Here is a 22,963-nt window from a genome sequence, read left to right on the forward strand (position 1 = left end):
AAGCATTTTGTGCATTTTTCCCATTATTGGCTGTCCAACATATCCTTTCGGAAGTTAGTAGTTCCAAAAAGTAAAAAAATAAAGCTTTATATGCAATTCTTACCTTGCACTTGATTTAAAAGCACAACAGAATTGACTGAAGTAACCGCAGCCCATCTGATTAGATGTACTCCTGCATTGGTTAGCAGAGTATATGTTGTATCTAATTCCAGGTGGTAAAGCAATTAAGCTACTGCAGTATATAACCCATGCTGTACTCTGTACAGGAGACTGTTTCAACAGGTTGGTTATGGCTGGATCATGAGCAAGACCACTGATTTTCAGTAGTCCACCGACTTATAGTAGTACATTGGTTTAAAATAACACGCCGAAGTAACTGATTATCTGCTCTATCCATGTCCAAGTGTTTGGCTTTCCAATATTGTCTATTTTCAAAGCCCACCTGATAGGGTAAAAGTGATGCTGTTCCAGTTTGCTAGTTCTCACAGAATCTGCACCTGGAGGAAGAATGAGAAAAACTGGGCAGGCAAATCCATTGCAGGAAGCAGCAAAAACAGTAGCCCAGCATGAAAAATGGGGAAAACACTTTCAAGTGTGATGCACTTCCTGTCTACCCTTTGACTTAGAATCATAGAGTTCTACAGCACAAAAAAATTCCCTTCGGCCCATCAAGTCTGCGCCGGTCAAACAAGTACCTAACTATTCTAATCCCATTTTCCAGCATTGGGCCCACAGCCTTACATGCCATGGCATCGCATGTGCACACCCAAATACTCCTTAAATGTTATGATAGACTTCTCATGAAAATTGTTTATTCTTGTGTTATTTTACCAGTGAAACATTTCACCTTCACTGGACATGACAGAGAGGTGTCTGACCTGTAACAGTGACTTGAGGTATCTGCAAAATAGCAGGGAAATAAAATTCTAGAACCCAGAACTTCTGATCTGCAGAGGGCTGTACCAAGGAGGCACTCCAGAAGATGCGCTGGGGTGTCCCCATGAAGTCCCCACACGAGGACTGTATGGGAACTGCTCGGGAAGTTCGAACTCCTGATGTGCAATTACCCTGCACTGGGAACCATCCAAATTTCTGATTTAAATTGGAGACTTTGGAAAGTTCCGACTCTTTTTTAGCAGAACAGGTACCCAGGAAAGGTTACAATTAAAACCACTTCTAACTCCTGGGTAACTATAGTATTGACCTCCCCCCACCACCCCAACCCCTCCAAGCTACCCACTATCCTGACTTGGATCAACATCGCCGTTCTTCTACCTTCATTGGGTCAAAATCCTGGAACTCCCTTCCTAACAGCACTGTGGGTGTACCTACACCACACGGACTGCAGAGGTTCAAGAAGACAACTCACCACCACCTTCTCCAGGACAATTAGGGATGGGCAATAATTGCTGGCCTTGCTAGTGACACCCAGACCCCGTGGGGAAAAAAAAATGCTACTCCCAAATTTCCACAGTTTGCACCTGCACAACTCACAAATAGAAAGCTCGAACTTACTCTTTGCTATTCAGTCCTTCTTCTCTCTTGGCTGCCTGATTGGGACATGTATAAATAATAGCTAATAGAGTGATTTGCCAGAATTGCCATATGCCCAATTCTGATTTTGTACCCCTTTTTGTAATCTTCTCTTTTTCTGCTTTTCATTCAATTTTTTAACATTTAAATTATCTGTTCTCTGTGCACTTGATTCTGTTCATTCTTTCTTAATTTTACTGTACACTATGCTTTGTCCTACCTTTCTTCAGGTTTCCATTATGGAATCAATAGTTAACAATACACCTTCACCAACTTAAAAGAGGCCCTTAAAATAAAGTACTTGCTCTAAGTTTGTGCAAATGCTGGACAGTTCATCAATTTATCAACAGAAGTACAGGTCACAAAGGTTCCCTCTTGCATTCTAAAACATACAACTCCTTTCACCAATAAAGCTCCATAAACAATTTACAACATTGCTCATTGTGCAGACCACAAAAAATGGAGTAGGCATGTTTACCAAGTTCTTGTATGCAATGAAAAGTGACCAAAATTCCTTATACAAGTCCTTGCTTAGTCCTCAGTTAGAATAATGTGTTCAGTTTTGGTCGCCTCACATGGTGGGTGATGTTGTGGTTTTGGAAAGGATGCAGTGGAAGGTCACTCGATTAATTTCTAGTTTCAAGTGTCTCAGGTAAGAAGATAGGCTAAAAGATCAGGGTTTTAACATTATAGAAGCACAGATTTAGGGGTAATCAGATTGAGATTTAAAAGATGATGAAAGGAATAGATTATCTTCAAATTGACAATATGTTCTAATTAAATAGCTTAGGGAATACCAGGGATCACAATTTTAAGTTGTATAAATCCAAATCAAGTTAGGTACCAAGAGGTGGCTCTTTTCTCAGAGAAAAGCTAATCTCTGGATTGGGCTGCTGGCTTCTAGATACCAATTTGCTGCATTGCTGCAAGCAAGAGGTGGACTGGTTTCTGACTCAAGCAGAGATCACCTCATACAAAAGGTAATTACTCAATGGAATTATCTAGGCCAGAATGCTCTTCCAGTTTCAATTGCTGGGGTTGGGAGGGAAGGGTAGGGGGTTCAGAGAGGAACTGAAGGGTCATGGGGACTCGAAACGTCAACTCTTTTCTTCTCCGCCGATGTTGCCAGACCTGCTGAGTTTTTCCAGGTAATTCTGTTTTTGTTTAGGAATATTAGATTCTTTGGGGTAGATGGGAATGTAGAAATCAAAACACAAACAGATCAGCCGTGATCTTATTAAATGGCGGAGGGGCCGAATGGCCTCCTTATGCTCCTTATCTCACATGTTCGTACGCTTTTTCATGGATGCTATTGCTGGAGACAGAACAGACTTTGTGCAATTGACAGTGGGCACTTCTATTGCAACTTGTCCCACTGGGATTTTATAGAGGCACTCACTTACTGGTCAAGGAACGATCTTGAACATTGGACTATTCTGATGCTGTGCCTTGATGTATAGAACTTCTAAAATAAAATGCATAAAAATAACCTTCCCCTTTGAAGGCACTCGCTACACTGATTAGAAACTAAAAATAGATATTTGGGAATGAATTCCAAATGGTAATTAACTCGAATGATCCAGTTTATGTCATTAACCACAATAACAAAGCTCAAGCAGTTTGCAAAATCCACCAGGAACCCTTGATAGCTTCAGGGCTCATTCCAGGTTTTATTAAATTAAATGTGAACTGCTCATTTCTTTACCATTTTCAAAAACTCCCACCCCACTGGTTCTCAGCTCGCAATGTCACAGCATAAAACAAAGGGTATTGTTACAGTGACCAGACCATGCACACGTATATGATGAAATGCAGGCATTGCATCCTCTTGCAAATTTCTGATCAAATAGGTCCATGCTTGTGCAATTTTGTTTGTGATAAAACTACAGAGCCCAGTTGTTTATTTGAAAGGGACTATTTCATAACAAGTTAAATGAAAACATGTTAAAGTGCTAAAATATAAACTTTCACGATGGTTCATCCAGTTAGCCAGTGAGTAACAGACACTACACAGGCCTAAACTGTCCCAAATTTGATTTCTAACCTGCGTTCTGGGGTGATAATAGGGTGCACTGAAATTGGCCACATTCCTTTTTAGGTTAAGAAGGGACCAGCCAGAATTTGATGGTTCTTCATAGATTTCAGGTGAAATTTGGATAATTATAGTTTGGCGCCGTGGTTAGTGCTGCTGTCTCACAGCTCCAGGGACCTGGGTTCGAACCCGACCTCAGGTGTCTGTTTGTGTGGAGTTTGCATGTTCTGCCTTGTCTGTGTGGGTTTCCTTCGGGTGCTCTGTTTCCTCCCACCATCCAAAGATGTGCTGGTTAGGTGGATTGGCTGCAGTAAATTGTCCCCCAATGTGTGTGCATGTATGAATGTGCACCCTGTGATGGACTGGCTTCCTGTCCTGGGTGTATCCCACCTAACACCCATTGCCTATCAGGATAGGCTCCAACTCCCCATGACCCTGAATTGGATGAAGCGGTTCTGGAAAAGTGAGCGAGTGATAGTTTTGGATCGTATCAAATACTGCTCTGATGGCCCCATGGGGTTGAATAGAATGTCACTGCTCACAGCCAAATTTTTCCATGCAGAATGCCCACTCTGGCAAGATAATCTCCTATGAATGATGCCTACTTGGCAACCAGTAACTGGAACTGAAACAGCAGGAGGAATGGGCAGTTGAAATTAAAATAAGGAATATATTAGGTTTTATAACAAAAGGATAAAGTTATAAAGAAAAATACAATTCAGAGTTCAGGTGGGAAAAATAAATTACTTCAGCTTTCTTTTCAGTTTATGGCAAAACCTAAATTGCTTAGTGTGCTGCTACTTGATAACCTACTTCTAGCTATCCCTCAGCTGTGCTGATATGCCATCAGCAGTGGGTAACTTTTATACACATATAATTCATCAACAAAATTCATATGGCTATCTGCTGCACGTCACCATCAGTTAAAGAAAGATGTTATCCCCTATCCATGGGCTATACATTGTATTGTCACAGAGAAAGTAACTTTGTCATACCCCTGAATGCCCATTTCTAGGATATCCATGCAACTTGTTTTGGGACACAGTTAATGCAATGATAACCATGTATCCTTGGAATGTTTATCCAAGTGTTGTTTTATAGAGTCACAGAGTCATAACTTCACGGAAGGAGACACATGCTCTATCTCCTGTAGAGCAATCCAGTCAGTCCCAGTACTTTGCTCCAACCCCCAGTCCTGCAAGTGTATTTCCTTCAAGTGGCCATCCAATTTCCTTTTGAAATCATTGATTTTTCTCCGCTCCCACCTCCCTTGTTCCTCACATCCCCCCTGCCCCCAAAACTGTATCTCTTGCCCAAAGTCTTAAAGCTTTGTCTCTTCGTGTACATTCAGCTAACGGGAAAGTTTTTATTTCTCCACCTTTATCTAAACCTGTCATTTATGGGTAGCATCACAACAACAGCTTGCACTTATATAGCACTTCTAACATAGTAAAACTCCCAAGGTGCTTCTCAGGAGAATTATCAAACAAAATTCGACATTGTGTCACATGAAAGATATTAGGGCAGGTTACCAAGAACTTGGTCACAGCAGTAGGCTTTAAGGAGTGTCTTGGAGGAGGAAAAAGAGGGAGTAATGTGGAGAGTTTTAGGGAGGGAATTCCAGAGCTTAGGGTCCAGGCAGCTGAAGGCATGGCTGCAAATAGTGGGGTGATGAAAACTGGGGTTTCTCAAGAGGGGCCAGAATTGGAGGAGTGCAGAGATTTTGGAGGGTTGTAAGACAAGAGGAGGTTAAAGAAATAGCGAGAGGAGGGATTGGAAATCATGATCTGAATTTTAAAATTGAACCGTTGCTGGACAGGGAGCCAATGTAAGTCAGCAATCTCCAGGGAGAAGGACTTGGTGTGAGTTACAGTAAGACCAGTAACTCTAGCACAGTGTTTTCTCAAAAAATATATTTTAACTAATCCTACTAGACAATGTCTTTATTATCTGATAAAAGCAAAATACTGCAGATGCTGGAAATCTAGAACAAAAACAAAAATACCTGGAAAAACTCAGCAGGTCTGACAGTATCTGTGGAGAGGAATACAGTTATCGTTTCGAGTCCGAATGACTCTTCATCAGAACTAAGGAAAAATAGAAAAGAGGTGGGATATAAGCTGGTTTGGGGGGTGGGGGTGGTGGGACAGGTAGAGCTGGATAGAGGGCCAGTGATAGGTGGAGATTGTCAAAAGATGTCATAGACAAAAAGAACAAAGAAGTGTTAACGGTGGTGATATTAGCTAAGAAATGTGTTAATGGGGACTTTATTATCTGCATTTGTTATAATACATAATATTACAGACATACTTGGATGTTTGGGTTCCACAGCAACTCGTACTATAGGAGTTGCCTCGAAGTTCAAAGGTGTAAAAGGTGGACATACAGGAGAAGTCGACAACGTAGCAGATTTTAAGACATAGTCTTCTAGACCTCCAATACCTACATTGGAAAATAAAATCAGAAAGTGTCAAACATAAAGAATTGAGCAAACCAGTTAAAGAAGTGTTTTATCTGAATGGGATACAAGTTTATTTGCACTGTATTGATTGAAATCACTTCAGTACAGATTGCAGAGGTAAACTGGTGGGACAGGGAGCCTGAATAAGTGGTTTCAGAACAGCAGATAACAAGAGTGAGAAATGCTAACTAGTTAAAAAGTAGATGCTTACAAATTTATGATTTTTGAAGCTGTATCACGAATGATTCATTACGAGCTATCAAGTTTTTAAAAAGGCTGCAAATGGATCTTTTAAAGGCAGTTTAAAAACTTGAAGTAGTACTGAGTGAGTGTGCCTGCATTCTTCAAATGTAACTAAATATTAGGTCTTAAGGCTACTCAGTAATAAAGCATCAGTCAATATTTTTACATGCATGAAGTTCATCCTTTTCTCTGCAGGGTTTGAAGTAGAACATTCACTGTGATGCAGAAAATTGACATTTTCCATCTAAAAACAGCAGCATCTTACCAATTTCAGATCTCAACTTTGGGCTTCATTAAAATTATTTTTTAAAATGTGTAAAGATTGCATTTTCCTTCTCAGCAGCACATGAATCTTCAAATAATGTTACTCCTTGCTAAACTGATAGATTAGATTCCTTCCCAAGTGCTTACTTCGATGTAACCTTTGTTTGAAGGGAATGTTTAACTATAAAATTAAGAAGTCGTACACCACTGGGTACAGATCATTAAAAAGGAGTGTGGGGTGGTGGGAGAAGAAAGAAGTAAAACGATGACACCCTTTTCATTATTCAGTACGTAGTGGTCATTTGAAAAATCAGAGTAGAACTGCTGCAGGCCAGGGCGGGAGTGGAGACTCCCATCTTGCAGATACATGAACCCTGCCAGGAAAGATTGGTTGTAATCATTTGGGGGGAAAGGGGGATGGCAGGGGAGGCATTGGATGGAGCACATCCGCAGAGGGCCCAAGCATGGTGCAGCATGTTTCAAAAGCTGCAAGTGGCTAAATCTATCTTCTCAACGGCTACCAGGTGACAGCTGAACAGCAATGTGCAATGTGGAGAGTGGCATGCAGGAGGACTGAGGATAGGTGCAATGCAAGATCAATAGAGGAGGAAAACTTAGAAAGGAAGAATTAACAGGACAAGTAGGCATGGAGAAAAATTAGTTCTCAAAAAAAGCAGCTTCAGGACTTGGTGTAGCTAGCAGCCAGACACTGAAAGGCTGGAGTTTGGTGGTGGTTGGGGGGGGGGGGGGGGGGGGGCGGGGGGGTGGATCAGCATGACAAGAAGTAACAATGGAACTTCTGAAGAGAAATAAAAGCAGAAAACACCGGATGTACTCAACAGGTTTGGCAGCTTCTAAGGCCACTGATCCTTCATCAGACCTGGGAGTGTTTAGAAATGTAACAGTTCTAAGGAAGGCAAGAGAACAGACAGGGAAGAAAGAACAAATGGAAAGGTCTTTGATAGGGTAGAAGCAAGGAAAAATTAACAAAAGGAATGATAGTGTAAGGCAAAAATAGGTGGTAATGGGGCAATTAAAGAAACAAAAGATAGGTCTAGAGGAGGTGTAAATTATTAGGGGAATAAAATAAAATAACTTTCAAAATAACTTTCAGAGCATGCGGCAATGCACTTTGTGCATGTTTTGCCTCCAGGTCCTTCCTTCAGCACTACTCCCAGGGACAAGTTAGGAGGGGACAACAGCAATCAGGCAGACTAAGCCATTAAGTCTGAGCACAGAAAGCAAAGCGCAAGACAACACAACATGAGCTCTAATCAAAGGTTACAGACGTGAAATGTTAATTGTTTCACTCTCCACAAATGCTACCAGACCTGTTGAATGTTTCCAGCACTTTTTTTTTTATATATACTTGCCAGAAAGAGGCTCTCTGAGAGACAAAGGATCAATTAAGTCTAGCAGAGACTAAAGGGGGGGCAGCAACCAACACATGCAGACTCGAAAATGGAAGAGAGTAAGTAAGTATGAGTACACAGAATCTGACATAGCCAGGAACACTAGGAGAAAAAATACAAGATGCCAGAAGGCAGAAGTGTGCAGCAGAGATTCCCGAATGCCAGAGAGCTTGAGATGCCAATATATGCAGCCTGACAGCACCCGGACAGGGTAAGTCCACAGCTGAGGGTGGGTGACAGCCCCGACAGGATACTAGAGATGACCAAACTCCTGGGAGTAAACCAGAAAGGGCGAGGAGCTAAACAGAGGGGGAAGAGGCTGCAACTAAGACTTGTTTGTATTTATGAAAAACTGGCAACCAAAGCAGTCACCATGTTGAATAGGGTCAAGCTGGGTACTCAGGTATAAAAAGTGACTTAGACAAAGCTTGATAATAAGAGTCCAGATGGTACCTTGTAAAATATAAGGATAGATAACATCCTCTGAAATAAACTGATTGGACAAAGAGCTCAAACTGTAACTTGGAATAAAATGATTCGAATGCCCTTTCGGGTTGCCTGTACACACAATAAACGTTCAACACCACCCCACTTTGACAAGTAGTTACTTAGGAATATTAACAGACAGGTGACAGCATCACCGTGACAACCTGACCAACAGGTTATCAAGGTAGAATAAAAGTAGGTTTGCAGCTTTGGAATGCAACAAAAAAACCCAAAAACCTGCAGTCCGTACAAACCAAACTGACTGCAAATCCTCTGGACCTTGCAGCTTCACTCGGGGATTCAAACTCTTTTTCAATTATAATCCTTAATTTAATGATAAGAAAGAGCACTGTAAGAAATTATTCAGAGCAGCTTGTCTCTACGTTTATATTATTAACCTTTAGATTACTGAAATGCTGAGAGAAATTCCCTACCCACACAGCCAATTAATATTTTTCTGTTTTCAGATCACACTCTGTGATGCTTAAAATTCCAGCTCAAACATCACAAGTAATTTTGTGGAATATTAGCCATACTCTAATCAAAATATACAATTAAAGCACAATTTTAATTGTACAATTTAAAAATGTATACACTCGAATTATACTGTTCTCTATTTCTCTTGACTCGTTCTTTATAATTGTTTTATTTTTAATCTAATTTCCAAAGTTTTTCCCTTCTTTCAAAAAAAACATCACTGACCGTAAACCAGCATTAGATGGATTTTTACAGTTAGCAAAACCTCTAAATTGAAGTATTGCCCTAGTTCTGTCAGAGATTACAGGTGACACCAGATCAATTTATGTTTTCTCACACATCAAAACCAGAAATGGGTCCAAAGAGTACAATTAAATGTACTTGGGCTGAATGGCCTGTTTGTGTGTCATAAATCCCATGTAATCCCATTAACAGGAAGTGACCAGATTGTTAATCTCACTAGCATGCTGGAAGAGTTTGGGTCCTGAGTTATCCAAATACATATTTAAACAACATGTTGTCTCCAGAGAACTGATGCAAGATGGTTCTCCAAATATTGATCAATGGGTTTGTAATGTCACTGGGGGACACTGTCACATTTACTCCCGAAAGTGGCAAGATACCACTTCTAATGGTGTTATGATACAAGCTGAAGTTCCCCCTGGAAGAGCCTGATCCCAGAGTGGAACCCAGCCTGATGGATCCTAACTTTTATTTGTTTGTGTAGATACGTGGAGATTAGCTACTGAACAGAGGCACAGGGGTCAGCTGATGAACTTTTAACAAAAGAATGAAACATTTATTCAACAAGAAACGATGAACTATATTACAATGCTCCTTCACCCACAACTATATCTTTACAGATATATACAAATTTGTAAGGATAACACAAGTTACAAAAGCTATCTTATACTCTAATCTTCACAGTAAGTACCCAGTCCATGTAAACCTATGGCACTCTGTGGTCAGACATACCACACTCTGACCTCAAGTGACAGATACCACTTCAACCAGATGCTATGGATCTCTCCCAACTCCCCCAAGATGCCTGTCACACCGTCAGCCAACCAGTCTCACTGGATTCCGTCCTTCACACGAGGGTTTCCAATCTCCCCTCTCCAAGACCTTGCCTTGGAATCTTCTCCCAAACTGATGTTTTCTCTCAGACACCTTCCACAAGGGTTCACCTCCAGGGTTTTGAACTCTCCTTCTGGTGTTCCTCTTCCTTGGGTCACTACGTGCACTCAAGCTGAATTCCATGCACTCTCTCTCACCAACTCAGCTTTAACAGTACACCACAGCTTCACATGCCCATAGCAAAGAATTACAGACCTTCAGTTGTCTCTTTAAACCTTGCTTCTTGCAAGCTATTCTCACTTTAATTCTGAAGCTTGGAGCCTTTCTCTCTGCCCCTCACTCTTAGCTTCACTTAACAGGACCTTTTCCCAGGTTCCTGTCCTTCCTTTGACTTCAAGGTCTCCTTTAGCCTTTCCTCTCTTCCACTCTCCTGGATTTTTTGGGCTTTTCTTTAGCTTGGGACTTCTATCTGTCCCCTTTGCTCCAGTATCTCCTGGCAGCAAGTCCAAAACCAGCTGAACTCCAACAGCTTCCAAATCAAGCTGCTGTCTTTCTTCTGATCTTCAGGATTTTGTGTGTGTGTGTCTGTGGGAGGAACCTGCCTTTCTGGCCCCCCTATTGCTAGACAACAGCACTGTTTTTCTACTACAACAAAAACAAAAATACCTGGAAAAACTCAGCAGGTCTGACAGCATCTGTGGAGAGGAACACAGTTAATGTTTCGAGTCCATATGACTCTTCAACAGAACTGCTTTTCTACTCGTCTGTTTACCTTTACCTTATAGCAGTCTTAAACTCCTCGTTAGAAATGCAAGCAGCCTTTCAAAGTGAAAATAAAACTCCATTTGACCTCTCAACACAAAGAAATACAAATCAAACTTAAACTTTAAAGTTAAAACTCATTGCTAACACCCACAAAACTAAATATAACTTACTTAAACTATCTCTATTTCCTAACAAATAGTTACTCATATAAGAGATCTGTTGAAAACAATATAGATAACAACAGTCAGTTGTAAACACAATTAGAAACACACTGGTATAAATGCGTAAACATCATGACCAGTTGTCTCCAGGAAAAGATTTGCTGTGATATTCTCTTTAGCAAGATTGTAAAATGATGTTCAATATTCAGTTAGATGCTGAAATACATTACCATTTTAACAAATAATCTGACGGTATGAAATAATGAAAGGCCATCGAATTTATCAAGTCTACACACAGTCTATGGAATGAACAATACAGAAATGGAATCCACATTCGCCATCCTCAGTCCATTGAACCTGAACAAAAACTCACATTTGCCTACGTAATAGTTACTGCACTTCCAAGTGATCCACTGTTTGTGAAGCATCTTATGATATTGGAGTGACAGGAAAAAGGTTCTGTACGAATGAAAATCTGCCTTTCTTTTCTTAACAAGTGCAAACAAAAAAATCTCCAGAATACCTAGTAACATCCACAGCTCCACTATTCTGTTTGTCCAGTTGCAGTGTACTGACATCAGGAAAGGATGCTTGTCAAGACCCCATCTGGAGTATTTCATTCAGTTATAAATCCTGAACATCAGGAAAGATACACTGGCCATGAAAGGATTACAGCACAGATTCAGCAGAATGATACCATGGCTTAAAATTATAAGGATAGGTTGCATAAACTTAGCTTGTATTCTCTTAAGTTTAGAAAGTTAAACAGTGATCAAGTCAAGATATTTAAAATATTTTTCACATTTGATAGGGTAGATGCAAAAAAAACTGCTTCCTCTGATGGGGAATACAGAATAAGGCTTCATCTTAAAATTAGAGCTAGACCATTTAGGAGTGAAATCGGGAAGTTTTTTCACAAAGGATAGTGGAAATGGAATTCGCTCCCATTTAAGTGATTACTAGGCCAATTAAAATTTTAAAGACCTAGTTTAACTGATATTTAGTAAGGAAAAGTTATCAAGGCATATGGTATAAAAGATAGATAAATGGAGTTGAGGTACAGACCAGCCACGATCTGACTGGAGGAACAGGCTCAAGGGGCTGAATAGCCTACTCCTTTTCCTATATCCTTTTCCTCTATCCTGTCTCCCTGCAGTGCTGAGGTGGAACACTTGATCAACAAAGTATTTACTTAATCCTCCAGATTTTAATTCTGTTCTCAATCATGCAGCTCTTTAACAAAACATCAGCTGCTTTTGTCAAAATTTATTAGTTATTACCCTTTAATCTGTGGGGTTAAAAAATTCTAGTCTTGCTTGAGAATTATTAATGTTCACTAGTTTTTGTCTTAAGCACACTCCAAATCAACACAACTACATAGCTTCTATGCCTCAGTTTTCTCAATTGAAAACAATTCTGAAATTCTCATTATATTTTGAAAACCTAAGATCTAGAGGATCATCCATTGTTCTTCCCTGTATCTGTTTCAATCTATCTTGATTCTTTCATGTTTGGGTGCTCTCCCTCCCAGTTTCTTCATTGGTTCAGTGAGCTTAACCCATGAGTAAATGACTGATTATTGAGGTTCCCTGATTTGATCTTCAGTATCTGCTGGGTTAACCGATCTTAGCAGTGGTAAAGTTGCAACAATTGGTCTCAGTTACCCTAGCATTAAAATAAGGGACAAAAAAATAGGATGGCCAATCCTGATCATTATCTAGCAATTATTGATGGAAATGTTGAGCAAAAAAAATAGGATTGGTACAGCTATCATTTTCCCAGTGCAAAGCAGCCTACCAACATCCAGTTAATGTGCATTCAGGCCTGGTAATTGCGAATGCTTAGTACTTGTGGAACAATATCCCAGCAGATAATCAGTGCCTTCAAGAAAAATGGGGAGAGACTTGGTAGGGAAAAAAAAAATTGGGTGCTCAAAATAGCACAAAATCTTCCATTTTATCTCACCAGTCACAATGCTAGAATAACCTCATTTAATTTAGTCAAAATGCATCATAATGTTTGATTAGCATTGCCAATAACAGCTTCATATTGACTGGAAACATTCAGTAACTGATCGATAATCACATCCAGATTCTATTCCCTCACTAGCTTTGCTGATGGACATTCTTTGTTTAGGTTTTGTGTTTCCAGTTCAACAACACCTTCTGATTCAATGAGCTAAAAACTACAGTGAATGTAGATTGATAAATTTCAGGATGGGGGCAGTGCTTGCGAATGAATTCATTTCCTTAATACACAATTGCTGAATAAAATGTAACCTACGAACAGTAAACTTTGTACCAAATTTATGCATAATCACTTTTGCCCTAAACAAACTTCAATTTCTAAGCTTGAATTAAATAAGCCCTGGCTGACTAAAGGAAAAGAATGTATAACAGTACTGCAACTAAAACCCAGTAGTCTATTACATTTCACTATTCCGACACATCAAAATTACAGGTTCAGCAACACACTGTCTCCTTCATGAATAAGTTCAACAATCAACAAAAAGATCAAAAACAATTTGAAACATGTATCATATTATCCTTTACCCAAAATACCTCGGTTTATACTGCTTAAGATTTGTGAAACAATGAAAACTTTAGTCATAAATCTGCATGTTCTCTGAATTTCAGACAGTTCTGAAATTGTTCAGATTTCAAATTGTATTTCTATATCTACTTCACAAACTCACCAACTGCATACACAGGACTGGTAAACAAACGTAGGTTCAGTTCATTTCAAGATATATTACCGGATGGCTCAGACAGATCTACTTTATGGATTCAACAAACATTACTCACAGGGAAAGCACAGCTACAATTTCGACAGGCACTATTAGCTGTTGGTCACATGCTGCTTTAGATCCTGGTTAATTTCGAATTTGCATATTCCCTTAAAGTGATGTCACAACACAAGTAACTTTGTCTGATTCACTTTCTTACATAGCAATTTTTCAGTTCATTAAATAGAGATGGTAAGATATCAATCATCATCCAATACGCCTGCCAATATGAAAATAATATACAGCGATATCTCCTAAAAGAATGAATTACTGGTTAAATATGCCACCTGGTACAGATCTGAACCACTGACTAGAGAAGTCCTAGATTCATGTGCTTGTTAGTCTCAAACAGAGAAACGGTTGAGAAGAACATTCTGTGCATTTTTTAGCTACAATGGGGAGAGGAGGCTAGGGTGGGGTGAGAAACAAAACTAACCAAGGTTTCCACAACTGATCTCTATTCAGTCACCGCTACTGGAAAAGGCATGTGGACAGGGGGATGGGGCTAGAGCAGGATCAAGTACAAGTGTGATGCTTCTCCATCATCATATTGACTTCCCTTAAATTAAAAATGGCCACTTAGTCAATCTATTGGAGGATGTCCACCTCTGTCAACTTGAGCTCATCCAAAACTCTGCTATCTGTATTCTACATCATATGAAGTCCTGCTCATTCATTACTCCTGTGCATGCTGACATACCTTGGACTCCAGTTCAACACCTCAATTTTAAAATTCTCCTCCAAGATCTCTGCTTCTCGAGTTCTGACCTCATGTGTAACACCAGCCCCCTGTCCTACTACTTCAGCTCGGTGCCAAATTCTGTGAATTGGCTTGAGATAATACACTTGATTAAGTGTGCTATGTAAATTGTGTTTGCATCATTGCCCACTGAACGTATTTAAGTACAAGTCACTGCTACATTAAGTTAGTTTCTTATGCACAACAAACCAATGGTCTCACTCACACCATGCTTGCCAACATCAACTAATTTCTTTGAGCACAATTTCTACTGCCTTGAAAACCACTTTTGACACTGCTGACCACTCCACATTCAACAATGTCTATTTTCAGCACTCCACTGCTGGGGCATTGTTCTCTTCTAACTCCACTCTTACCTAGTACATTGCTGCCAACAGTTTCTCTTCTTGTGCCCCTTCACCATCTCTTTTTCACCACCTACACATCTCTGGACAAGCTGGATAGGCTAGAATGAGATTTCTGCTGGGGTCCTATGGAGAGGTACTTTGAAGAGAAATGGGGTGTTTGACAACATGAGACACACATGAAAAACATTTCAGCACAAACTCTGTGTTGCTGTACTTGCTGGAGGAGGGAAATACAGTATTAAAACCAGTGTCAGATATCAACCCAAAATCCCCCGGGGGTATTCCTTGGAGGGTAGGAACCGGGGTGAGGGTGCAGATGGGAACTTGTCTTCAAGATGCCTGACAATTAGGAGCAGAGGACTGGCAGCAGGTCAGGGCTGCATAAAGGTCCAGATGACATGCAATTAAATATGGGTCATGTGGAGGCAGCCCAGACTGCCAAGAGTGGGTGGCAACAAAATATCACTTTCTCCCCATCGCTCACTCTTTTTATTTCTCTTAAATGGTATTAATGTCTGTATCTCTCTTACTCTCCCTTTGGCTTGCAATCTCTAAACACATTTAATATTACAATCACACACACTCTCGCCTTCCCTTTTCTCATTTGCTTTCCTGTTTTTTGCTTTATGACTGCTCTCCTCTAACTCCCCCTCGGCTCTTGTGTTCTAACTGTCGTTCCTCTCCGACACTTGTGGAGTGGGGAGAAAACTGCAGACTCTGGTGCACAGCACATCCTGGTGTAAGCTCCACTGCCAGGTTTCTTTGGGCTCTCATTCACCTTGGCAACCAAAGGGCAAACTTTGAGGACACTGGAGTATAAAAAAAAATAATTTGCATTCATATAGCACCTTTCACAAACTTGGTGTCCTAAAGTACTTCACAGCCAATGAATTACTTCTGAAATATAACCACTGCTATGAGGTAGAGAAAATCAGGAGCAGGTTTACACAGTCAAAGTCTCACAAAAGCACCAAGGTTAATTACAAAATTGTTTTAGCATTGTTGGTTGAATTATAAAACTTGTCCAGGGTACTGGGGGAACTCACCTGCTAATCTTCAATTAGGATCCTTTATATCCATGAGGGAATCTTAGTTAATCCAAAAGACAACTTTGCCAACAACAGAGCACGTCCCTCAACACTGTGTTAAACGGATCCAAGCCAGATGGTGAAGTGTGGAACTAGACACAGATCCTTTTCTTGTTTGTAGGCTTATTCACAGAATGCAGCATTATATATTGCTGCCTCCTACCTACTAACACCCCAGTGTCCCAGCAGTCCCTTTTTATATGTGCTCAAGATACTCAACCAATCACGTGTTTATTCTTAACTTTAACGAAACAATTAACATAACATTAACACACTGATCTTGACTGTTAGCTGAGATTGTGTGGTTAAATCTTGGAGTGGATCTTGAACCCATGGCCTATTGAATCAGGGACAAGAGCGCTGTCACTGAGCCAAGGTTGAGGTAACGTTGATGAGCACCCTCTCCTTGGAATAAAGAAGCTGGATACATGCCTAACGCAGATACATGTCCACCTTCACTCACTTCATGGAACAGGAGTATTAGTTCAAAGGCTTGATACAACGGATCTCTGTCCAATTTTGTCTCCTCTGCCTCTTGGGAACTGAGCGCTCCCCGAATGCAACAAAAATTAATTTGTTTTATTTGGTATATTTATCTTTTCTCTGCTGTTCCTATTCCCTAGCAGGTAGGAGGTGCCTTGTGAAAGGTTTCAGTAGAGAGAGAGATTTAATTCTACTGTAATTAAGAAAATCCTTCAAGCATTTAATGGATAAAATTACTTTTAGCAAAATTTTACATTATCATATTCAGATGAAATTCCTTTGTGCAATTTCATGATGTATTCATAACTCAGTTAAACAAATGTATTAAATAGTGCATGGAAGGATTTTGTATGAATGCATGTAAGTTATTGCGAGATTAATTTAATTCCCTTCATTTCTTGGCAAAGCTGAAGACAGCTACACAAATCAGTTATTTTTCTCATTTTCTCGTTCAACACCTGTTACCTGCTGAACTTGTCTACTTTTGTTATCACATGATTGTTACATGTTCGCATGTTCTTAAACTGATTACTCAGCCTTTACATGAATTTTTTGTTTGAAGTTACACTGCATTTTCAAGCTTTGGGTTGTGAATGTGTTTCTTGAATAAAATATTATTATTCCCAATGGACAACACTAGGGAAAATCAACTTGTACAAGAAAAAAAGCTGAAATACAAGGAAAGCTTGTCAAAAACCACCTGTCAACAGGCTCAGGTCATTATTAGAAATGAAAAATGATCAAAACAAATCAGAAAAAAGGGGTGGTGCAGTGACCTATATGCAGCTTAAAGGAAATGTGAATTTTATTAGGTGATCAAGATGTTCTTAATATCAGACAAGGGAAAGAAACATTAAAGAAAATTCTGAAACAAAGAATATGCAAATAGCAATGACAGGAAGAGATGAGAAGACTGGAGACATTGAACATATACTAGGTCAGCAGGTCAGGTCTGAAATTAGAAAACACTGGAAAAACACAATTGAGACACAATAGCTCCACAAGTGACCTAATAAATAGGTCAACTCCAAGAGTGTGAGATTAAGTTAAATCTAACTAAGGAGTAACTAGAACCAAGAAATTACATGTAAAATACTCAGTGGATCAAATCAAAATTGCTCATCTTTCATTTGCAAGATAAATTAGCAGCTACATATACTCAATAATTCAATAAGCTTTTCTGAACGGTGCATCCCAAGGTGAACAGTCTTTAAGTTTCAACAGATTAAGGAACGGAAACAAATGCAAAAAGTCACAGACCTGAAACATTGGGCCATATCTTTGTCTCTCAGTGGAGGTGTGAATCGGGTTGCTAAACGCTGAACTTAGTTTACTTTTGTTGAAAAAGCAATTTTCCACTGCCTTCCCAATCCCACGCCTTTTTGTGAGACATTTTGCGAGTCGGAAGGCCTTAAGTGCAAAACACACACATACTTCTACAGTCATTATGAAGGCCACAGGAACATTTTATTTCCTCCCGCACACTATCTTAGTGTGTTGGTACAGGTTTTGGAAGTACTAAAAAATGCGCCTCCTTGGAGAATTCATGGCCACTGGGGAAAGCCTGCAGAGAAGTTGGGAACATTCTGAAAGGTAAGGATAAATGTTTCCATACCTTAAAATGTCACTTTTAGATGCCTTACTGTAATGTTGATGTGTTTTTAATGCATTGATTCATTATAGGGATTTGTCCTGCAAAGGTTAAGTTAACCATTACATTGACCACCATTTGTAAGTGTTGACACATCACAATGCTTTTTCCATCAGAGGAAGTGCCATAATGCATTCAAAAAATGTAGTAAAATATGTTGGTAAACTATCCTCATCATGTTTGGCACTGGGATTTAAATGCACAGACAGATATAAAAAAATACCTCTGCTTAGGAAAGGTTAAAAAAAGTCTCATCACCTGTTCCCTTCCATTGGTTGACAGGCAATCTACTTTGAAATTTGGAAGACACTATTTGTTTTCTCAATTTCAGGCTCTGGGAGATGCAATAGTTGTGATAGCTGGGGTCATTATGAATATTTGGCTGAGTCCCAAAAGCTACTGGACTGTTGACACAGCTTTTCAGGGGAATCACTGACAGTTTTACAATTTTGTAACAACACACACATCCTTTGATGTGGTTTCAGAGTATATGGCTGTTTGTTAACACAATTCAGTGGCCACTTAAAGGATTAACATTTTTCCAATGGAGAAGTTTGTTTTTTTTTGCTCTACCAATGGCAGAACCTTGAATGAGAGTTTTATTACATTGTCACAGGTTTGATTCATTAAAAATAATTCCCATTGCTATTTCATGGCTCCTGGGGATTGTACATAGTGGATACCGGATGAGTGTATATAGAGGATACATAGGGGTGTGATAAAACTCAAAATACTTAATTAGCAGTTGTAGGTAGGGAACTCCAGTTCCCAGTGAGCCTTGCATGCACTGGCCACTTATGCGCAGTTTGGTGTTTCTTTTACATTCTTTAGGCCGGTAACCGGCCCTGCGCACCTGCGCCAGAGTGCCATTCCAGAGAAGGTGTCCCAGGGAGCAGGACATGGGAGGGGGACAGGGAGAGACCCCAGAAGACAGACCCAGGCAGGGACAAAGCCAGGGATCAGAAAGAGGTCCCAGAAGTCAAGTTAAAAGTAAGGAGCAGGGAAATAGTCTCCAAATTAAAGACAGAGTTGCAGGAAGCAGACTTCAAGCAAAGTGGGCTCGAGAGAAACCCAGAAGATCAGAGAAGGCAGCCTGGTGACACCGTGCTGTGGGCTGTAGGGGCAAAGGTGCCCCACCTTGGAGCACTGGTGTTCTGCTTGGCATGGCTGAAGATCTGAAAGTGTGCTTGGGAAGTGAAACTTGAACGTACTCGGAGATCCAGAGGAAATGAGTTTCAGAAGGCGAGACTGAAACCCTGGAGGTGGATCCTTGTTGAAGCCCCCGAATAGGAGCAACGCTTGGAAAGAGTTCCAAGGCGAGTTCTTCAGAGGTGGAGATTAGAAGCCCGCATGAGAAAGACAAAATTTCAGGAGATCCGATGGCTCAGTGTGTGATAAGCACCTAGGTGGACTGTTGAGAGATCCATGGATTCTGCTTTGGTCGCATCTGCCATTTACTTTGGAGTGTGCTGCATCTGAACATAGATTGCCTGTTAATTCATATGTACCACATACTTATCTTGATTATTAGAGTACAAAATAGATGGTAAATTGTTTTATTTTTCCTAATTTGTGTCTGTAAAGATATAGCTGGGGAGAAGGAACAGTGCATATTTGAATCATTCTCTTGGGTTCATGTTGAGATCTTTCCAACCATTTTACCTGGTATAATATAGTTTATTTTTCTTGGTTAATAATGTTTTATTCTTTTTGTTAAAAGTTCATCAGCAGATTCCTGTGAATTTGTTCAGTAACTTTCCTCCACATTTCTTTTTTTAAAAAAAGTTACCATCTATCAAGCCAGGTTTCACTCTGGGATCTGACTTATCCAGTATTAACATCAGTTGGTATCATAACAGGGGGCATGCAGGGTACACAGGGAATCAGGGGCAGCATGGGGGTGCTGGGGGGTGGGGCGGAGAGAACGTGATGGGTGTAGAGTGAAGTTTAGGGGATCTTTAAACTATGTTAGAACTGGGCTGCTGAGTTGGAGAATAGAGGGGACCTCCTAACCCGCCAGCCTCTGCACTCGCACTCCTCCAGTATTCCAGCACAATTTGCAAACTCTACATGGAAAAACAAAAATCCCGGGCCAAGTCACACATGGGTTGGGTGTACAGCTTGGACGCTGCAGAAGTGCGCAAGTCGCATTTTCCCAAACTACACGAAAATCTGGGCCGTTAACTCTCTCTAGATGCTGCCAGACCTGCTCAGCATTTCCAGCCTTTTCTGTTTTTAGTTGAGATTAAGGAATGGTTCTGCTGTTTACTGTACATAGTTCTACTCTATTAAGGAATAGTCCCACTTAATCAAATGCCAATTTTGTATTTCAACACCAGTGTAATGATTTTGGTAGCAGAGAATCACCAAATTATTTACTGAAGTTGGGAATCACTGATGCACACCATACAGGAGAGCAACTCAAAACATAGAATTAAGGAAAGACCTAGACAAATCAGTTCCCTTGATCCTCATATGTCATCAGTATAATGAACATAACATCCTCTAATTGGAACATAAGAGTTTTTGACTCATGCCATGATAAATATTCCTAGGAAGTAAACAAAATAGAAAATGAACCTGACAAGTTAACACTTAGCAATGAATGTCATATTTGTCATAAATCTTTCAGGCATGGGAATTTATATTTGATCTAAAAGACAAACTGGATTTTTGCAAAAGGAAGGTTTTAAATAAAAGCTTTATTACTGTTTTTCATCATTTTGAATACCATTCACAAATAACTTTGCTTCAAAGGACCAACATGCTGTGAATGAACATGGACTACATGAAGTCCCAAGCTGAGGGAGGTATTTGTCAAATTTAAAGGACTGAGCACATTTGACTTCCGATGACTACTCTATTACTTGCAGTACCTCCTAGCTTATTAAGTCTTTTCAAGATTAAACTGCATAAAACTCTACTGTAAATAGGCCCCACCAATATCACTATAACCAACCATTTTAATACAGTATTTACTGAAATACAGTATTTATATTAATGCTGAAACTGAATCTTGCTGAAATTTGAGAGTTCTCATTGAATACCTGCATCTAATTTTGGAGACCACTCACCACACGGTTTGAAAGAATATCTTGTAAAGATAGTTCCTGCATTGACTGTACCATGCGCTACTCTAGGTTAACTGTAAAGCCTAGGCGCTAGAGAATGTTAGAGTTATGTTGGACAGCTACCGTAGAAAATTCTAGGAAAGAGCACCTTATGTTTTTTTTTGCCAGTCCACTATAGGTATTAACAATCAATATGGTGACTTTGAGGAAATTGCAGGGTTCCAGGGATTGAACAATCTATAGGTATATTAATATGCTGGAACGGTGCTATGTTCCAATATGGGGTCACTGTTTCAGGGCTTATCAGTTGTGTGGAGGGGGGGGGGTGGAATTATTTAGAAGGAGAGAGATATGCCTCTAAAGAAGTCATTAGTAGGGCTTTGGAACTCAAGTTAGCATACTGTCTCACATTTTTGGAAGTCCTGAAAACACCAGTGAGCCATCAACACCAAAAATAATCACTTGCATTTATATACCGCCTTGAGTGTAATAAAGCTTCAAATACACTTCACAGGACCCTTATCAAACAAAATCTGACACTGGCATTTTAGGGCAGGTGACCAAAAGCTTGGTCAAAGGGGTAGACTTTAAAGAGCTTCTTAAAGGAGGAGAGAGGATTAGAGTACTGAGAAGTTTAGAGGCCCCAAGACATGGCCATCCATGATGAAGTGATGAAAATTGGTATGCAAAAGAGAGCCAGAATTGGCAGAGCACAGAATTGTTGAAGTATTGTAGGGCAGCAGAGATAAGGGAGTGAGGTCATGGAGGAATCTGAAAGTAGGGATAAGTGAGAGTTTTAAAATGGAGGTCTTGGTGAAGTGAGAGCCAATGTAGGTCAACAGGCTAATAGGTGAAAGGCACTTGGTGCAAGTTGATAGATGGACAATAGAGTAATGGATGAGCTCAAGTTTATGGAGGGTGGAAGATGGGAGGTGAGCCAGAAGAGCATTAGAATAAATAAGTTTAGAGCTTAAAGACATGGATGACAGCTTCAGCAGATGACCTGAAGCAGGGAAGAGCTAGATGATGTAACAGAGGTGGAGGTAGGCAGTCTTGGTGATGGAGAGGGTATACTGTTGGAAGCCTAGCTCAGGGCAAACAGGATGCTAAGTGATCTGTAACAGTCTGATTCAGCCTCCGACAGTGTTCAGGGAGAGGGATGGAGTATGTGCCTTGGGAACGGTTTTGTGTTTGGAGTCAAAAGGGCTTCCGTCTTCAGAGAAAATTTCTACAGTTCAGGCCCTCCTTACCCTAATACTAAACCACAGGGCTGTAGCACTAATTCCTCTAATACGCCCTCAGAACAAACGGTTGGATGAAGCATCATCTATCAATGATGCTCCTCCCAGAATCAGAACAGAGGCCTCACCACAAACACATAGCTACAGGCTGTGCAGTTGTACCTTGATCAATAAATATATAGAGTAAGCCCATTCCTTTCACACAAAGGGCAAACATTTATTAAAAAATCTTCATCCCCTCAATAAGGTCTAAGGCAATGGGAATCTTTCTTGGTGAGATATTAAGATTCAGCTATTGTTAATAATTTATTGTATCCAGTAGATGCAATGCTCAAGTTTGTGCAAGAATTCTTATTCGTGCCAGCTTGTGACAAAGAGTTATAAAATATCATCTGTTATAGATTCAGAGATTCCCCATTGCCAATCCTTGGCAAGTTGAAATTCCTGAACCGCCTGTTTATCCCACTCACAGGGTGGAATTTCACAGCCCCTCCCGCTGACGGGATTTTCTAGTCCCACCGAAATCAGTAGAACTTTGAATTGCTTGCTGCATTTTACTGCCGCGCCCTACCAATCCTGCAACGGGGCTGTAAAATTCCGCCCTCAGTGTCATGTCCATAAGACAT

At 40.2% G+C, this 22,963-nt stretch overlaps 1 protein-coding gene across 2 annotated transcripts in view; it reads right to left on the minus strand.

The window, feature by feature from the left end:
- efl1 (elongation factor like GTPase 1) overlaps positions 1-22,963 on the minus strand; it is a 301,855-nt gene that overhangs the window by 74,888 nt on the left and 204,004 nt on the right. Inside the window, exon 16 of one of the 2 annotated variants that reach the window (XM_041175230.1) lies at positions 5,876-6,007. The exons of the other annotated variant lie outside the window; for it this stretch is intronic. Within the exon in view, the coding sequence (XP_041031164.1) occupies positions 5,876-6,007 (132 nt within the window). The remainder of the gene's footprint in view (positions 1-5,875; positions 6,008-22,963) is intronic. 2 annotated transcript variants of the gene reach the window in all.

Source organism: Carcharodon carcharias, chromosome 26, assembly GCF_017639515.1.
Source record: "Carcharodon carcharias isolate sCarCar2 chromosome 26, sCarCar2.pri, whole genome shotgun sequence".
Classification (NCBI taxonomy): Eukaryota; Metazoa; Chordata; class Chondrichthyes; order Lamniformes; family Lamnidae; genus Carcharodon; species Carcharodon carcharias.